Source organism: Manis pentadactyla, chromosome 1 (genome assembly GCF_030020395.1).
Source record: "Manis pentadactyla isolate mManPen7 chromosome 1, mManPen7.hap1, whole genome shotgun sequence".
NCBI lineage: Eukaryota > Metazoa > Chordata > Mammalia > Pholidota > Manidae > Manis > Manis pentadactyla.
Window position 1 is genome coordinate 197,692,603 of NC_080019.1, and position 16,480 is coordinate 197,709,082.

At 55.3% G+C, this 16,480-nt stretch overlaps 1 protein-coding gene across 10 annotated transcripts in view; it reads left to right on the plus strand.

Annotated features, from left to right (window-relative positions):
* DIP2A (disco interacting protein 2 homolog A) overlaps nucleotides 1-15,275 on the plus strand; it is a 117,196-nt gene extending 101,921 nt beyond the window's left edge. For 4 of the 10 annotated variants that reach the window (XM_057505629.1, XM_057505644.1, XM_057505634.1 and 1 more), the window contains 12 exons: nucleotides 1,732-1,853; nucleotides 2,021-2,132; nucleotides 3,392-3,501; nucleotides 3,961-4,091; nucleotides 4,595-4,763; nucleotides 5,261-5,431; nucleotides 7,227-7,345; nucleotides 8,419-8,476; nucleotides 10,385-10,459; nucleotides 11,855-12,029; nucleotides 12,688-12,811; nucleotides 13,308-15,275. In XM_057505629.1, coding sequence (XP_057361612.1) covers nucleotides 1,732-1,853; nucleotides 2,021-2,132; nucleotides 3,392-3,501; nucleotides 3,961-4,091; nucleotides 4,595-4,763; nucleotides 5,261-5,431; nucleotides 7,227-7,345; nucleotides 8,419-8,476; nucleotides 10,385-10,459; nucleotides 11,855-12,029; nucleotides 12,688-12,811; nucleotides 13,308-13,560 — 1,619 coding nt within the window. In that variant the 3' untranslated portion in view covers nucleotides 13,561-15,275. The other 6 variants (XM_057505636.1, XM_057505652.1, XM_057505659.1 and 3 more) reach the window with 6 other exon arrangements.
* Nucleotides 15,276-16,480: the final 1,205 nt, after the last annotated feature.

The following is a 16,480-nucleotide window of genomic DNA, read 5'->3' on the forward strand; positions in this document are numbered from 1 at the left end:
CTGGACACGGATACGTGGCATGTGAGCACCACAGGACTTCCCCCGGCACTATAGTTCCTTCCATCAGCACCCTGGAATGTGAGGTTATTCCTCCACAGGGGTGACTGTACCTCCCTCTCCCCGAGCCCCGCTCTTCAAGTGCCCCTGGGTTCCAAGCACCTGTCGGGCTGCAGGCCCATGGGATGCACTGCAGGAGAGGCAGGGCTGACGTAACAGGTGGGTACTGCCCTAAGTGGTTCAACACAGGAAAAAAAAGACAAAACCACAGGTAGCAGACACAGTGCCACCTTGGTTATTGAGAATCCGAGTGATGAAGAGGGCCTGATACTCCTCTCTGCTTTGGGGTACACTTAACGCTCTTCCTAAAAAAAGCTTAATGAAAAAAAAATACATGGTAAAGTCCTAAACTTGCATTTTAGAAACTTACCAGCAGAGGGAGAGTATGACCACTGCTGAGGGCCAGAGCCCCCAGGGCACAGAGGCTGTGCTGGAGCACTTCCTGGGGTGAAGGAGGGTCCAGGACCTTCCTCCTGTTCTCAGGGGGGTGAGCCAGCACTGTCCGAGTGCTGCAGGGGGGGTGTTGCAGCAGCCGGCCTCCCCCCGTGCTCCGGGACGGGGCCCGTGCTTCCAGGGAGCAGTGTGAGCTTCACGGGCTGGCAGGAGAGCTCCTGGTTGCCTTTCATTTGTGTCCAGTCTGATGACACTGTGTGTGCTGGGCAGAGCGGTTGTGCCAGCAATGGGGACTCTCATGCACGTCGTCTGCTGTGTGCCAGTGCACCAATGCCCAGCCAGGCCCTCCCTCAGTCCTCTTGTCACCCCGTGGGCACAGAGCAGGGGGTTGCTCCCCAGGGCAGTACTGGGGGGCTGCCCAGCCCCTGGTCTTATTTCTAGGCACTGATGGGGCATCGGGAGCTTACAGCCTGGTGAAGCCCAGGAGTCGGGTTAAATGTTGTGTATTTATTTTGACTCTGGAGTGGAAACAGCCTGAGATGATGTCCTGTAGCCTGTGTAAGCCAGGTGGGGCTTCGGATGGTTTGAGGGCAACATCTGGAGGCACTTGCAGGATGGGGGCACCAGCATTCCCAAGTCGGACTGAGTTCAAGACCAGAAAACAGGTCTGAATGTGGTACAATGCACCCTAAATTCCAAATACGGGGAATTTTAAATAGTTCGAAATTTGAAGGAACAGGGCAGTGGTCTCTTGTTGCCAGGTGTTGTTGTGAGCAACATGTGGCTGCCCTGGCCTGTCCCCAGGGGCATGGGCCTCCCTACAGACCCAGCAGCACCCCCAGGAGAGTCCACACAACCCGCAGCGGTGTCCTGGCACCGACGTGCAGCAAGGGGGTGCAAGGCCTCCATGGGACCCCTCCTGCCTTCTCTACTGCCCTCACCCACCTGCCCACTGGTCCTCTGTGCAGGGGGTGCCACAGGGTCTCTGCTCCTCAAGGCCCCAGCCTCCTGTGCCCTCCGGGGCCTCCTTCGTGCCGTGCCTGTGCCTCCCGCCTCCCTGGCCCTGGGTGGAAGCAAGGAGATCGGCTTGCCCTGGGGCCAGCTTCCTCTCCAACCCTGACGGTGCTGAGCTCTGTAAGTGCCTTATTAGTCCGGAGGAGTTGCGGCCTTATCCAAGGAAAGCACAATGGCATCCCCCTTGTCTTTTTGCCTTTCCATGGCCCCAGACACAGTGGGCCACATCTGGACCCTCACTGACCCTCTGCCCATGTGTCTCCCCAGGGGTGGACCTTATCGCTGCCTTCTACGGCTGCCTGTACTGCGGCTGCGTGCCTGTCACTGTGAGGCCCCCACACCCCCAGAACCTCACCACCACGCTTCCTACTGTCAAGATGATCGTAGAGGTACCTGCCTGACACTAACCCGGCAGGGGGACGGGATCCTGGGCCCTTGTGTGGTGGGACCGGGCAAGCTTGTCCTCTCCTGGACTAGTTGCTTTGTCAGGGCCCTGCGGGCAGGCTTTGCCCCAGGCACACCCACCCATGCCTTCAGGGTCCCCTGTGCTCCTCAGGTCAGCAAGTCCGCTTGTGTCCTCACAACACAAGCCATTGTGCGGCTGCTCAAGTCCAAAGAAGCAGTGGCCGCTGTGGACGTCAGAACCTGGCCGACCATTCTAGATACAGGTACAGGTCCTCAGCACCTCAGCCTGTGCACTGGCTCCTGCCGAAATGAACCCCCTTTCCCTTTCTTTGATGTAGGGATTACATTGTTGCCAGCCAGAAATAAGTTAGATAAGAGGAGCTTCAGTAAATGGTGAGGAGGCTGCCAAAAGGAGCCCCCTAGCTAGATTCCTGATGCCCCGTGTTCCCCACCAGAGCCTGGGCACAGAGTGGAAGGACATGCCAAGCACAGATGCCCTTGCTTGGGGCAGGGTCTCTGAGGTCGATGGGTGGGGGGCAGAGTCCCTGTCACAGGCTTGTGTGCCCGCCCCTCTCTGTCCTGCCTGCACAGAACTTGGCAATTGTGGGGACTTGGACAGTTCCCGCAGTGCACACACACACACGCATGTGCACACATGCACGCACACATGTATCCTTTGTCTCCATCATTGGTGAGTGCTGCCATGTCCCATGAAATGCTTGTGGACCAGCTGGGAAGGGCTGAAGACCCCCAGCCTCTGCCCCGAACCATCAGGTCAGCTTGAGTACCTTTGCATCAAGACATTTGGAACCAGCGGTGCGCCCCGGCTGTGCCCATGCTTGTGGACCTGGCGACGTGGGCACCAGTCAGCCATCAGACAGAAGACCTTCCATCCCCACTGCACCTGGCAGGCGCCTGTCCTTGCACGCCAGGGAGCCATCTGTGGGAGGTCAGGGGCTCTCATCTGGGGCCAGCTGCCTGATACGCATCAGCAAGAGCCAGCCTGGGGCCCGGGGGCAGCCCTAGGCGCTCACTGCCTCCAGCGTCCCACTGCTTCACAGGCTGCTGCAAGGTGGGGGGCTCCTGCCCAGGCCTCACCTGTGTCTGACCGTGGTCTTACGGGAGCTCGAGGCGCACAGAGCCCTGGGAGCCTGTCCGTGGTGCTCTTACTGTGGCTGGAGTTCTTGTCCATCTCGGCCTCGCCACAGACTCTGCGAATGTTGGCACACCCCTGTTCCCATGACCTTTCCCACTGCCCAGCGAAGTGATTCCATGCACCTCTCACGGTGTGTCTCTTCCCTGCCTTGTGTGCCCCACACCTGTCCCTGTCACCGCCCGCCCAGCACTGTCCCGGAGAATCTGCACGTGACATCTCCTTGAAGGCTGATGGGTCCCCCAACCCCACAGGCAGCCTGCCCCACTGCTCCGAGCTCCTCCTCCCCAGGGCTCCCGGGACAAGTCATGGCATATCTCCTGAGAGCCTGACGTGACGTCAGCACCGCTGGTGTCTCCTGTTCAATAGATGACACACCAAAAAAGAAGGTGGCCAGCATTTTCAGGCCCCCCTCCCCAGACGTGCTCGCATACCTGGACTTCAGCGTGTCGACCACAGGCGTGTTGGCGGGTGTGAAGGTGGGTCTTCTGACCGTGGCTCCTGTCCACTCCCACCCCGACACGGAGGGCAGACAGGATGCTGGATACAGGCCTGGCTCCAGAGCTGGAAGCAACAGTATTGTCCTATAAGTATGTGTTGAATACCAGTTAACCCCAAAAGTAGATTAGCCTGGAAGTAATGCATACTCTGATGTTCAATGATAATGTCTAGACCTTCTGACTTACGACTGGCCTCAAGGAGCAAACGGCTGTGATATCTCCTTACCAGGAGCCTGGAGCTCTGTTAAAATTATTCATGATGCTGAAATCACATTGAGAAGATCGTTAATGTGCCGTTGCCTGGGTGTTATTTGGTTTATATGGGAGGTTGACCAGCTGTGCTTTAAGGAGGCAACAGTGTTTGGCTGCTGTGGACGGCAGCCCTGCAGCTAACCCTCTTCCTTCACATCACTGAACAGAAGTGTTTTACTCCCTAAGATGTCACACGCAGCTACCAGTGCCTTGTGCCGCTCCCTCAAGCTGCAGTGTGAGCTGTACCCCTCGAGGCAGATCGCCATCTGCCTGGATCCCTACTGTGGCCTCGGCTTTGCTCTGTGGTGTCTGTGCAGGTGAGTGGGGGAGGGTGCAGGTGGAGGTGGGAGTGCGTGCAGATACCTCTGCACACCTGGGTTGGGATTGCTCTGAGGCTCTGTAGAACCGTAGCATCCTAAGACATTTTGGAATGTCTTGAAACCATGATACACGTGTGAGGTAGGTTGGAGTCTGGGTCTAAAACTGAGTAGAGAGATATTTTTCATTACCTATGAACACGATCCATCGCTTGTAATTGGGAAGAGGCTACTTAATCCCATCAGATAGCCAGCAGTGAGCCATCTTTGGACCTACCCAGCAGGCTGTGTCCCTAACTATGACCCTGGATCCTTCTGAAGTGCTTGGAGGGAGCCCAGGACCCCCGCCCCCAGCATGTTCCTACAGAAACTGCAGGGTCACAGGGCACACTGGTGCCCTGATGTGGCGAGCAAAGAAGTGAGGCATCTGGGGGTGCGTGTGTCGGCCGGCAGCGCTCCCCAGCGGCCTGACCCTCCACCTTGGCCCTCCCGGACCCTCGCAGTGTCTACGCAGGACACCAGTCTGTGCTGGTGCCGCCGCTGGAGCTGGAGAGCAATGTGTCCCTGTGGTTGTCGGCCGTCAGCCAGTTCAAGGCCCGGGTCGCCTTCTGCTCCTACTCAGTGATGGAGATGTGCACCAAGGGCCTGGGCGCGCAGACTGGCGTCCTCAGGGTGAGTGTGCGTCCATCCGCCCTGCTGCTCCGGCCCCTCCTCAGAAGTGCCCAGACGTGAGGGGCCCGAGGTGGACTCCCGGGACTCCCAAGACCTCTGCAGGCAGTCAGCAGAAACAGAAAACCTCCTTGTCCAAGCTGAGCCACACCTGCTCATGTCCCCTCTTCTGGCACCCACCCTGCTGTGACCCCTCACTGCACCCCACCTGCCTCTGGGGAGGCGCTTCCCTTGACGTGCATACCCCATGTGGTGGGAGAGGAGGGTGTGGGGTGAGCGGGGCGGGGGCTGCCTGCCCCCCTCCAAGTGCACTTTGGGGTCTGAGGTCTCAGGAGCCCTGGGGGCCTGGACCGGAACTGTAAGAGCTGCATGCTGGAGGGCAGGTGTCGAGCCGGCACGGATGGGCACCCTCTAGTGCCCTGTGCTCAGAACCGAGGCTAGAGAGGTGGGATTGCGTTCCGCTTGGGCTCTCAGGGCCTGGCCTCCCTCTCCTCCTGCAGATGAAGGGGGTTAACCTGTCATGTGTGCGCACATGCATGGTGGTCGCTGAGGAGCGGCCCAGGATTGCGCTGACGCAGTCCTTCTCCAAGCTGTTCAAGGACCTGGGCCTGCCGGCGCGCGCCGTGAGCACCACATTCGGGTGCAGGGTCAACATGGCCATCTGCCTGCAGGTGAGGCAGCGGTCCGGCTCCTGAGTCCTTCAAGTGTGTGTAGTTGAGCGGCTGCACCCGTCTCTCATGTGCTGAGCCTTTTATGTTTCATTTCCAAATAGAAGTTTATCTTTGAGAGCTATGAAGGTTTTATTTTAAAAGCTATTCTATTCTTGTTGAACAAAGGCTCTCTTGGAAAAAAACAAAATTGTTCTTGAAGGGTGACTGTTATCTTACCTGGAAGAATCTAAGTTGGATACAACATGCAGCTAGTTTTTTAAAGTAAGAATAAGCTTATTATTTTAAGATACCAAGTAATTTTAAATTGAAATATTAATTATGTGATAATATTTATTGCTCCAACTTCATTTTTGAAAGATTAAGATATTTTACTTACTAAAAGGAAACAAAGTTTCAGAAATTGAGCGCTGACTGCGTGAGTTCAGTGCTGCCTCAGATGACTGGCCACTTCCTAGTGTTTGCACTGATACTCTCTTTCCCAGCTTTCTAAACACCACACTGAAGGCCTTACTCAGCCACTCCGTCCAGACATTGTTGGGAGGAAACGGCACGGGGACCAGAGCAAGGCCCAGCCGGGCTGTTTCCTGGTTTCCAGAGCCTTGCCTGGCTTTGGTGCCCCTCCCCCTGGCAGGCGCAGGGCAGGCCTCGGCAGCAGAGGCTGCTGTCCTGTTTGCCCGGTGTTCCCGCTGATCCCTGTGAGCACAGGGAGGCTCTGCTGACCTCTCCAAGCCTCCAGCCCTCACCGAGTGGCAGGAGTAGGTGGGGTCCCCTCCTAACTCTCTTCTGTTGTAAAAAATGCAACTGAGCCTCTTGCCAGGCTGCCAGTTGGTGGCTGTGAGACCTTGCTGCCTCCCCAGCGTTTGGAAGCCCACGTCTTCCCAGCGTGATACTCGGAGGTGTGCGTTCTGTTGGTTGGCATGATCTTAATGGGCTGTTCAAGTCTGTGCTGTGAGACAAAGGGATGCATGCTGCTCTCTCTTACCGTGTATCTCTCGTGTGGCCGCTGCTTTCTGTGCCCCCCGTGGCTGTCTTCCTCCCTGTCTCGCTCTGCTGGCCTCCTTGGCATCTGCCAGCCCAACAGGCTGGGAAAGCTGGCTGAGCAGGTACGACGTTGCCTCCACCTTGAGGTGCCTCTGTGTTCCCATGAGTTCATGTGGCCTTCCTGTGAATGCCAGACAAATGTGTTTCTTTTGCTGTCTGATTTTGCCCACCGTGTATATTGTTCGACATAGTACAGAAGCTCCTTTCTAATTAGAGCAAAACCATTTTCAGAAGAGTGTGACCCCGAAAGCCTCGCCTCTGGAGGAAGGGTGGTGTTTGGTGTCAGTGAAGAAGGTTTTGTTCTCGTTCCAGGGCAGGTGTAGGTTATGTTGTCTGGGATCTCAGAGACGGACGCTGAGCAGAGTGTCTGTTTAAGTTCATGTTCCTTATCTATATAATGGAACATAATGTCCTTTAATGAGGATCATCCTCAAGCTTCAGGTGAAAGGAGAGAAAAGTGAGGGTGTCATTGGGCTCCCCTCAGCTCCAGCTGGTGAGAGGCCAGCCCCCCAGAACCATGTGGTGTTTTCACATGGTGTAGAGCGAAGAGGCCCTCGGGGGCAAAAGCTGTCAGACTGGAATGTACCCTGTGGCAGGTGACGCTCCCATCGGTGTCACTGTGTGTCTCACTCTGTTTCCAAGCTGGGTGACGTTCGAATGGAAGGAGACAGTTCCCCAGGGCCCATCACTGTGGGAGCAGAGTGGCTGCCTTGCCGGTGTCCCTGGAGTGCTGCCACGTGCTGTGCCCGTGTAGGTGCGGACACGGCCTGAGAATGAGGTGAAGGGGGTTTCCTCTGACTCTCTCCTTCAGGGCACAGCCGGCCCGGACCCCACGACCGTCTACGTGGACATGAGGGCACTGCGCCATGACAGGTAACACCATCCGCCCCAGGGCCTCCAGTGGGGCCTGCTGCGACCAGACCCTCCCGCATCCTCGTGGTGGTGGACAGCTGGCCGGGGCGGGAGCCTGCCCGTGGGGGCCTGAGCTTCCCGCCTGCCTCACGGTGTCCTCCCAGCTCTGTCCCATGACTGGGAAGGGCGAGTGACCCAGAATGCAACTGTAGCTTTTTATGGGGTAGAAGACAAGTAATTGGCAAGGGTGTTTTTTAATACTATTTTAAGACAGGACTTAGTTTTGCATCAGTAAATGTGTTCTGGGGACCAGGCATGTGCAGGCACACCTGAGACATTGCAGGTTCCGCTCCAGACCACTGCAGGAGAGCGAGTGGCGCAGTAAAGTGAGCCACAGGAGAGTTTTAGTTTCTCAGTGCGTGTAACAATTATGTTTACGTTACACTGCAGTCTGTCCAATGTGCAACATCCTGTCTGAAAAATAATGGACATCACCTTCATTGGAAAACGCTCTGTTGCTAAAAAATGCTCACCATCATCTCGGCTTTCTGTGAGTTGTAACCGCTCATCACAGACACCATGACAAATAAAATAATAATGAAAAAATTGAAATAGTGCAAGAATTACTGAAATGTGACACAGAGACATTACATGAGCAAATGCTCTTGGAAGAATAGCACTGACAGACTTGCTCAACACAGGGTTGCCATGCCCTTGAGTTTGTTAAAAAATGCAACATCTGCAAAGCACAGCAGCGTGAAGCATGGGGGATGGGGTGGGCCTGAGCCTGGGGCTCTGGCCTGCAGACAGTGGGGGGCTTACAGGGATGGGGCCGGCTGACCCCAGGAGGGCCCCACAGAAGCCTGGAGCTCCTGCCCTGTGCGCAGCAGGTGGGCCCGGCAGGGAGAGCAGAGCAGGTGGTCACTGCTCCAGGGTCACAGTAAGGTCATGAACAAAGGCTGAAGATTGGGCTACTGTTGACAGGCTGGCCTCACAGTGATGATCAATGTCTGGTTGCCTTATGAGTTGCTTTTGTAAAGATTGCTATTTGTGTGGTAAATTTTATTCTGAAACTTTTCCCTTGTAATTTTTAGGGTACGTTTGGTAGAACGGGGTTCTCCGCATAGTCTGCCACTGACGGAGTCTGGAAAGGTAGGGGAAGCTGGGACCTGTGCCTCTGTCTGTCGCATGTCAGTCCTTGGAAGGTGCTGGAAACTGAAGTTCCAGGGCATGCAGATCGGCTGTGGTCAGGGCTGGGCTGGTACAGGAGGCTCCTCTCCTCACAGCAGCACACACAAGTACTGGGCTAGGTCTTCAGACACACATAAGAGCTCAGAACTGAAGATGGAAGGACTTAGGGTGCAGAAGCCTAGAAGGAGCTCCCATCTGGACCTCAGGGCCGCAGGGCTGGGGCCAGTGCCTCCACACTGTCCAGAGAAAGGTGTCCTCAGAACCAGGGGTGGTTTGAAGGGGGACGAAACCCACCTGACCTGAGGGGGTGGATGTCACCATGTGCCATGGCTCTGTGCCAGGAGACAGCAGGGTGCAGGGCAGAGCCACATGCCCAGATGGCCAGCAACAGGCAGCCCCCAGCCCCGGCCTCGTGCAGCTGCTTCGTGTTCCTGCTCGGCTGAGGGCCCGTCTCTGCACTGCACAATTCCAGAGGCAAGAAACTGAGATTGTACAGCCCGTGCGGCCTGAACGGCCACGTGCCTCTGCACACACTCCTGTGGCCACTTCTGCTGTTAGGGAGGCAGCAGGGTGAGGCCTTGGCATCTGTGACAGGACAAGTGAGGAGGAGCCGTGTGCCTGCCGTGGTGGCTGGGCCATCTCCTGAGCCTGGGGGCAGAAGGCCGATGCAAAGGTCCTGGGCTGGGAGTCACAGCAAGCCTTGTGGCTGGAGTAGAGTTGGGGCAGAGGAGCAAAAACAAGTGAGTGACCCACAGGCAGGCAGAGCACCTGAGGGGGTCAAGGCATGCTTAGACTCCAGGGAGGGTGCGTGGTGGCGGCAGGGCGGGGCTGTGCCTCCCATCTCTGTCAGAGCCCCCACGGAGACGTGCCCCATCTGCAGAGCACCTGCTCTGCACCGTTCCGCCTTACCCTCTTGTAAGCTTAGCGTGTTTCCCCCTCACAAATCTCGGAACAGCCCTCTTCTGTGAAGCATCCGCACCCAGTCGCAGGCTGCCCCAGGGTCGTTCTCACCACCCCTTTCTAGTCAGTCTTCCTGCTCTTGTATTTTGTGGTTAGAGTGACTTAGGCCTGGTGGATTTGTTTTCTGGAAGGAGCGCTCTGGCTTCAGGGCTTAGGTGGGCCGCTGCCGGAGAGGTGGGAGGCTCCAGCAGCACCCGGGAAATGCAGGTGGTCCTACAAGGACAGCACAACAGTGGGGAGAGGCGAGGGCCTGGCGCCGGCCCTGGACAACAACCTGCATTCTCCTGTGCCTCCCGTCCCTTCCTCCCACCTGCCTGGAGGTCCCCTGTTGTCTCCTGTTTCATCCAGTCCAGAGCAGCCAGGTTTGACCCAAGCCCAGTGAAGGTCCCCCAGGACCGGGTGGGGGGTGGTCCCTTGAGTCTGTGCCACCTCCTCTCTCGACTGGGTACAGAGCAGGTGATCGGCGGTGGTTCTGATTCTGAGCTGCAGGATAGGGGAGCTTTGTCATGGTTCCATCACCAGTCGCAGGGCTTGGAGGTGGAGTGGGGCCCTGCAGGGCCAGGCTAGGGCACAGCCAAGCGGTGGTGCTCCCAAGGGGGCCAGTCATGCTCGTGGGCCTTGGTGAGAGACCCCAGGTAGAGCAGACACTACATGGACCCTTGGCACCCTTCCACATCCAAAATAAGATCCATTCTTAGGAACTGGAATACTTTTGCTAAGATTCACAATTTCTTTTCACCTATTAGAGTCTTTTATTTCTGCAAAAATTCAGTCCTATCTAGCTTGGCTGTAGACCCCCTGGTCGCTCGCAGGTATATGTCGTCACTGGGATCCACTTCCGAAGCAGGTCTCTTCCAGTGCAGTGGCCTTGGGGGCCTTGTGGCGTCTCTGATGTGGTTCTTCTTCCAGATCCTCCCTGGAGTGAAGGTCATCATCGCACACACCGAGACCAGGGGGCCCCTCGGAGACTCCCACCTGGGCGAGGTGAGGCCAGGGGCGAGTGTGCTGAGGAGCCTGTGCACCCCGGAGCTGCTCCCTACCCTCCTCCCCTTTCTGCCCCGGCTTGGGGAACATGAACCCTTTGGGGTCACGCGTGCTTTGGGGGTGTGTCAGAAGCTATGTGGTCCTTCCCCTGGTGGATGTTCGTGCTCCCAGACCCTAGGGGACTCATCCCACCAGCAGAAGGAAACTTGGAGTCCAGCAAGAGTGGGGAGGCCCGAGGAGCCGCACATGAGCCATAGCCCAAGGGGGGCACAGGGCAAACACCGAGGCTGGGAGTGCAGGTCCTCCTCGTCCGTGGGTGGGCGGCGGGAGGGTCCTTGTCAGCCGCAGGTGGGAGGTGGGGGTCCTTGTCGTCTGCAGGTGGGGGTAGTCCTCATCGTGCTCAGGTTGGTGGGGGCGGGTTCTCATAACCCCAGGACACAGGATATGAAGGAAACTCTGTGTTGACCTGTGTGCTTACACACATGTGTCTGGAGTAACTTGGGACAACTATGAACCTGGAGGCCAGGGTGGCAGATGGAGTGTAGATCCCGGCCTGAGTGCCCAGACGAGTCTGTTGCAATGGGAACAGTCTCATGCTCGCAGTTCCAGGCTCTGGGGATGTGCTGTGGAAACAGGGTCCTGGCAGCAGGTGGGCACAAGGACTGCTGTGGGCTCTGCAGCAGTCAGCGTTTTGGGTCCCAGCAGGCAGGATGCAGGGCATCACGCAGATGCTGCCCAGTCTCTGTCCATCCAGACAAGAATGTGAGTGAGCCTGGGAGCCTCTTTGGGGTTACTCAGCATCCTACACAGAGAGTGTCCTGTCCAGGGCTGGATGCGGCCAGCATGGCTCTCCCCCTTCCTGGCCAGCTAGACCCAGCTGGCCAGGGCAGCAGTGTGCCCCTGTGTGTCAGGGTCTGTGCCTGGCTGGGAACCCACCTCTGGTGGCACAGGACCCTGTCGTCCAGACAGTCCCTGTTTAGAAGGACATCCCCCAGGCCCATGAGGCTCTAGATATCGTGAGCATGTGGGCGGTCCCCAAGTGTGCTTGGATGCTGGTGAATTCCGCACATCGCGGGAGAGTCTGTAGTCCCTGCATGCATGTGCAGACGGCGCCTAGCTCCCCCTCCTCGTCAGCAGTAGGCTGCTGGGAGGAATGGGTGCCTCTGAGCTCATCCACGTTGCTTCTGAGTCAAAGGTGAGGAACGGCCCACTTGTAGGAGAGGTGGTCTGCCTGCTGCCCATGCTTCCTCCTACCGGTTCACCAGTCAGGAGGTCCTGAGCAGCCCCCAGCTCTGTTCAGTGTTCTAAAGCGTACTGGCAAGCAGGTGCCTCGTCACTGAGTCTGTGCTCAGCATCCATGATGCGCCAACATTCTTGTCCTCTGGGCCCCACCAGATCTGGGTGAACAGCCCCCACAATGCCACTGGGTACTACACGGTCTATGGGGAGGAGGCACTGCACGCCGACCACTTCAGTGCCCGGCTGAGTTTTGGAGACACCCAGACCATTTGGGCGAGGACTGGCTACCTCGGCTTCCTTCGGAGAACGGAGCTCACCGACGCCAGTGGAGGTGAGGCGTGATAGTAACCCTGCTGTGCGAGCCCGGCAGAGGCTGGCTGCTGCAGCCCCTGCACCTCACATGCACACGTGGAGTCTCGGGTTTCCTGCTGATGCCCTCACCTCTTGCTGTGAGCTTGTATCCTTCGGTGTGGGGTGGAGGATGTGCTCTGATGGTGGTTTTCTCTGAAAATTACCATTTTTCTCTCAGGCTGTCCCTCACTGTCCTTTGGCTCTTGGCCTCTGCTGAGGATGTGGGACATCAGCAGTCAGCCAACAGGCCCTCCCAGACAAAGCTGCCGACCCCTTCCCACCATGTGCGGCTCCCTCCCTACCCACACACAACCCCTCAAGCTCTGAGGCCCACGGCAGGCCAGCCAGGCTGCCATGACTTCTAGTAGTCCCTGTAAATACTGTTTTGTTTCCAGCGATAGTAAAAATTAAAGTATGTATTCACACACTGACATAGCTTTTCTGAGGTGGTTACTGGCAGCAGAGACGTGGTCACACAGAATCGAGGTGACAGGCACCTGGCAGGAGGCTGTCACCTTGTGATGTTGGCATAGCCAGCTCCCTGTCCTGGCAACAGCCAGCTCGGGCTGACGGATGTGCGGAGGGGCCCAGATCCCGCTGTGTGGCTTTCTGAGGTGTGCCAGTTGTACCGTCCACAGAGCGACACGACGCGCTGTATGTCGTCGGGTCTCTGGATGAGACGCTAGAGCTGAGAGGCATGCGCTACCATCCCATTGACATCGAGATGTCCGTGACCCGTGCCCACCGGAGCATCGCGGAGTGGTAGGAGCCCCACCCACCCTCCCGCTGGGACAAAGCCTCTCCGCCGTGGGTGCGGCCCCGGGCCCAGGGCTTCTGTCCCTCCAGACTGGCTCTGTGGGATGGCCAGAGACCCCTTACTCCCTCTGTCTGGCTTTTGCTTGGTTTTCCTCTTTTTCTGATTAGTTTTAAGCCGAGAGTCTGAGCCTGAGTGCACAGGCCAGACGTGAGACCCTGGCCGCCCTGTTTCTGCCTCAGGGTGAGCTTCCTTCTTTAAGTGGCTGTAGCTCGTGGCGGCCTTCCCTTGGTGGGGTGCTTGCCCTGTGCAGGTGCCGCTTTCACACCACATAAGACTCGCATCTCCGCGAGAGCCTCAGTAGACAGCTGTTCCTGTGAAACACTTCGCCTGCCAGAGGTGGGAAGTCTCCTCGCTGTTCTCCCTTGGGCACTGCTCCCTCATGTCCGCTTGTTGGGGAGCCTGTGCTTGCCCCCAGGTGACACCGTCTGTCCTCCCCTGCAGTGCCGTGTTCACCTGGGCCAACCTGCTGGTGGTGGTGGTGGAGCTGGCAGGGCTGGAGCAGGACGCCCTGGACCTTGTGGCCCTGGTGACCAGTGTGGTGCTGGAGGAGCACCACCTCGTTGTGGGTGTGGTGGTCATTGTGGACTCGGGTGTGATCCCCATCAACTCCCGGGGCGAGAAGCAGCGCATGCACCTGCGCGATGGCTTTCTGGCTGACCAGCTGGACCCCATCTATGTCGCCTACAACATGTGAGCACCGCTCACCAACCCTGCTCCTGAGGCAGTGCCACCCTGGCTGCCGGGAGTTGGGGCATCGGAGGTGCGGGGCCGCCAGGAGGGGGGCTCCAGTCTTCACAGGACGCTGCACCCCTTCCTCTCCTTCCACAGGTCCATCTCAAAGTTCCCCAAACCTCATTTTAGAATCCACTTCCTGAATTACCTGGAGAAATGTTCTAGTCTTCAAGGACATTTGCAAAATCGCAGATGTCAGTATTCCAACAGACCGTGCCTGGGAAAGGGAAGCCTGCATGGGCGCTGCAGGCTCACCCTCTGCTGCACCACAAGTTTGCACTTGTTTTAGGATAAAAATGTAGTTCTTGATTTTAAAAAATTCAATTATTTATTCCCACTTCAAATGACCAGTTCGTATATAGAATTTATGTGAGAATGAACTTGAGGCCCCAGGACACGTGCTCCACATCCACTTCATGGGGAGGAGCGGAGCCCAGGAAGACTGAGGAAGGGCAGCATGCCCAGTTGGCCGCCCCGCTCCCGGACTGAGACCATGCAGGTCATCACACACGCCACTTCCTCTCTGCCATTTCTTTCCTGAAACAGACATGCCCAGCTGTCTACATACATCGTCACTGATACTGGACAAGTGCCATTTGGGGTTGTCCAGTTAGATGCTGTGTTTTGGAGAGGGAAACCAGCATTGATTCTAAACCGCTTTCCTGGGATTATAGCTTCATGCTGTTAAGTGCTCATTTTCATGACGCCACAGTGTGATTCTTCTCAGTACATGGCAGCGCACTGAACTGTTACTTGCGTTCTGAGTGAACAGATTTGGAGACTGGCAGCAGGGTCTGAGATCCTAGTGTCCTTGGTGCTGTTTGCTAGCACCCTACAGTGAGGTGAAGAGCCGGGGACGTGGCTGAGGGGGGCATGGTCACCCACACCCTGACTTTCGCATTTTGAGTTGTGTGCCTATAAAATTCAGCCAAACCGTACTTGGTTATTTCATTCAAGTTTGACTGAGCCGAGTGATCTGACATTACAGTAAACGTGAATCAGAGACCAGAAGGCAAAATCCCTTAGATACTTCTAAGAATTTGAAGTGAAGCTTGAATCTTGAATCTAAGACAGATTATTTTTGTATAGCTAATAAAGAGTATGTTATGATGGTGTTGGGTTTTGGGGTCATGGAGGTGGGAAAGTGTATGGACTATGCCATGTTTTCTGGAGCTAGCCTGGGTCAGTGCCTGACAAGCTGTTACCAGTTCTCTACCGTTTAAATCCTCCCCCACCTGGGGCTGGCTGCCGGCCGACTGTCCCATCTCACTCTTAATTGGCTACCAGCAGCATATGCGTAGTTGCTCTGTTTGCCTCTGGTGTTGAACTGTAGTATAATACATCATAACATACTGGAATTCTAATAATCCTGTTGTAATTATGTACATACTATGTAATTTATTGTTGGACATACAGAGGTTCTAGCAGTGGACTAATGGACATTCCTTAGAAAGGAATGACCAGCCAGGGAAAGAACTACCTAACCTTAATCTTAATGTAGTTTTATAGCAAATATTGTAAAATTTTGTATGGAAAGGTCAGTGGCAGTAGACAAGGTGTCTTGTAAATTAAGATTTAAAGTGCATTAAAATGTTTTAAAATTACCCTCTGGGAATTCTGTATATCACACTAATTTTTTTTACATCACTATATTAATAAAAGGTATTGACTTTGTAATTCTGCATTTTTAAATGTGTGAAGAGGTTTTTAGAATTATCCCATAGGATGTTTTTTATTATGCATTCCTTTTTTCTGAATATTAAAGTACTTATGCATACAGCATAAACCTAAAAAACACATTAAAGTGTAAAGAAGAAAATAAATACCTCCAATCGTCCTACATCTGAGTAATAGCAGCAATAGTTTTTAATGTAAATATTCTCAAGGATTTTTTTCCTTTTAAAAATTTTTATAAACTTAGAATCATATACTTTTATGACCAGCTTTTATACTTAATAAATCACAGACTTTTTACTCTGTTACACACACTCTCCTACATGACATATGTGACAGACCCCACGCAGGCACGCCGTGACCAGGATGGCTTTGCCCCCCTGCCGCGCCCCGGCCTTCCTCGGTGCCTCAGTGGGTCCCTGCAGGAGGAGTTCACGCCCCCTGGAGGCTCTGGGGGCCGCCGCTCTCCGGAGGGCGGAAGGGCGGTGTGGGCGTGGCCTCGCCCCGCAGCTGGCAGCACGGGCTGCGGACTCTCGCTCAGGGCTGAAACAGGTCCCTGCCAGATAGTCAGATACGAGTTGTGTCTAGTCGTGTCGAGTATGTGTTAAGTGTTTGTGGCCATTGTCATCGCCTATTTGGTGCATCCTGTTCGGATTTGACGGTCCCTGCTGTGCTTCATGCTTGAAAAGGATTTGTCAGAGCCCTTTTATTAAGAATCATGATCTCTGTAGAGCCCCTACATTTAGTTGGCTCTTTTGTATCTTGATTCCATTTGTTTTAATGCAGGTTGTTTCTTGAATGTTCTAATTATTTTATGAAAGCTGTGGTTACTTGCGCTTAGTTTCACATTATGCAAGCTGATTTGTTTCAAAGTCTACTAGGATGGTCAGCATGACCCCATGGGGATTTCCAAGCAGAGAAATAACTTACCTCTGAGTCCGCCCCCCAGGCCCTCCAGGCTGTTCTAAAGGAAGGGCAGAAACTGCTGGTGCCTGTGTGTCTCGCTGGCAGGGTGTATTGTCAGCGAATCATGCACACATTACCTTGCTATTTACAAAAAGAGAAAGCAGCCTTCTCTTTCTTTCTGAGGTCGATTAACGTTTAAGTTTTGGGTCTTAATGGTTTAAGGAAGAAACACTATCTCTTTAAATTGGATACAGTTACAGTATTATACAATGTGTAGCATTCATTCTCTTTTGCGCAATGTT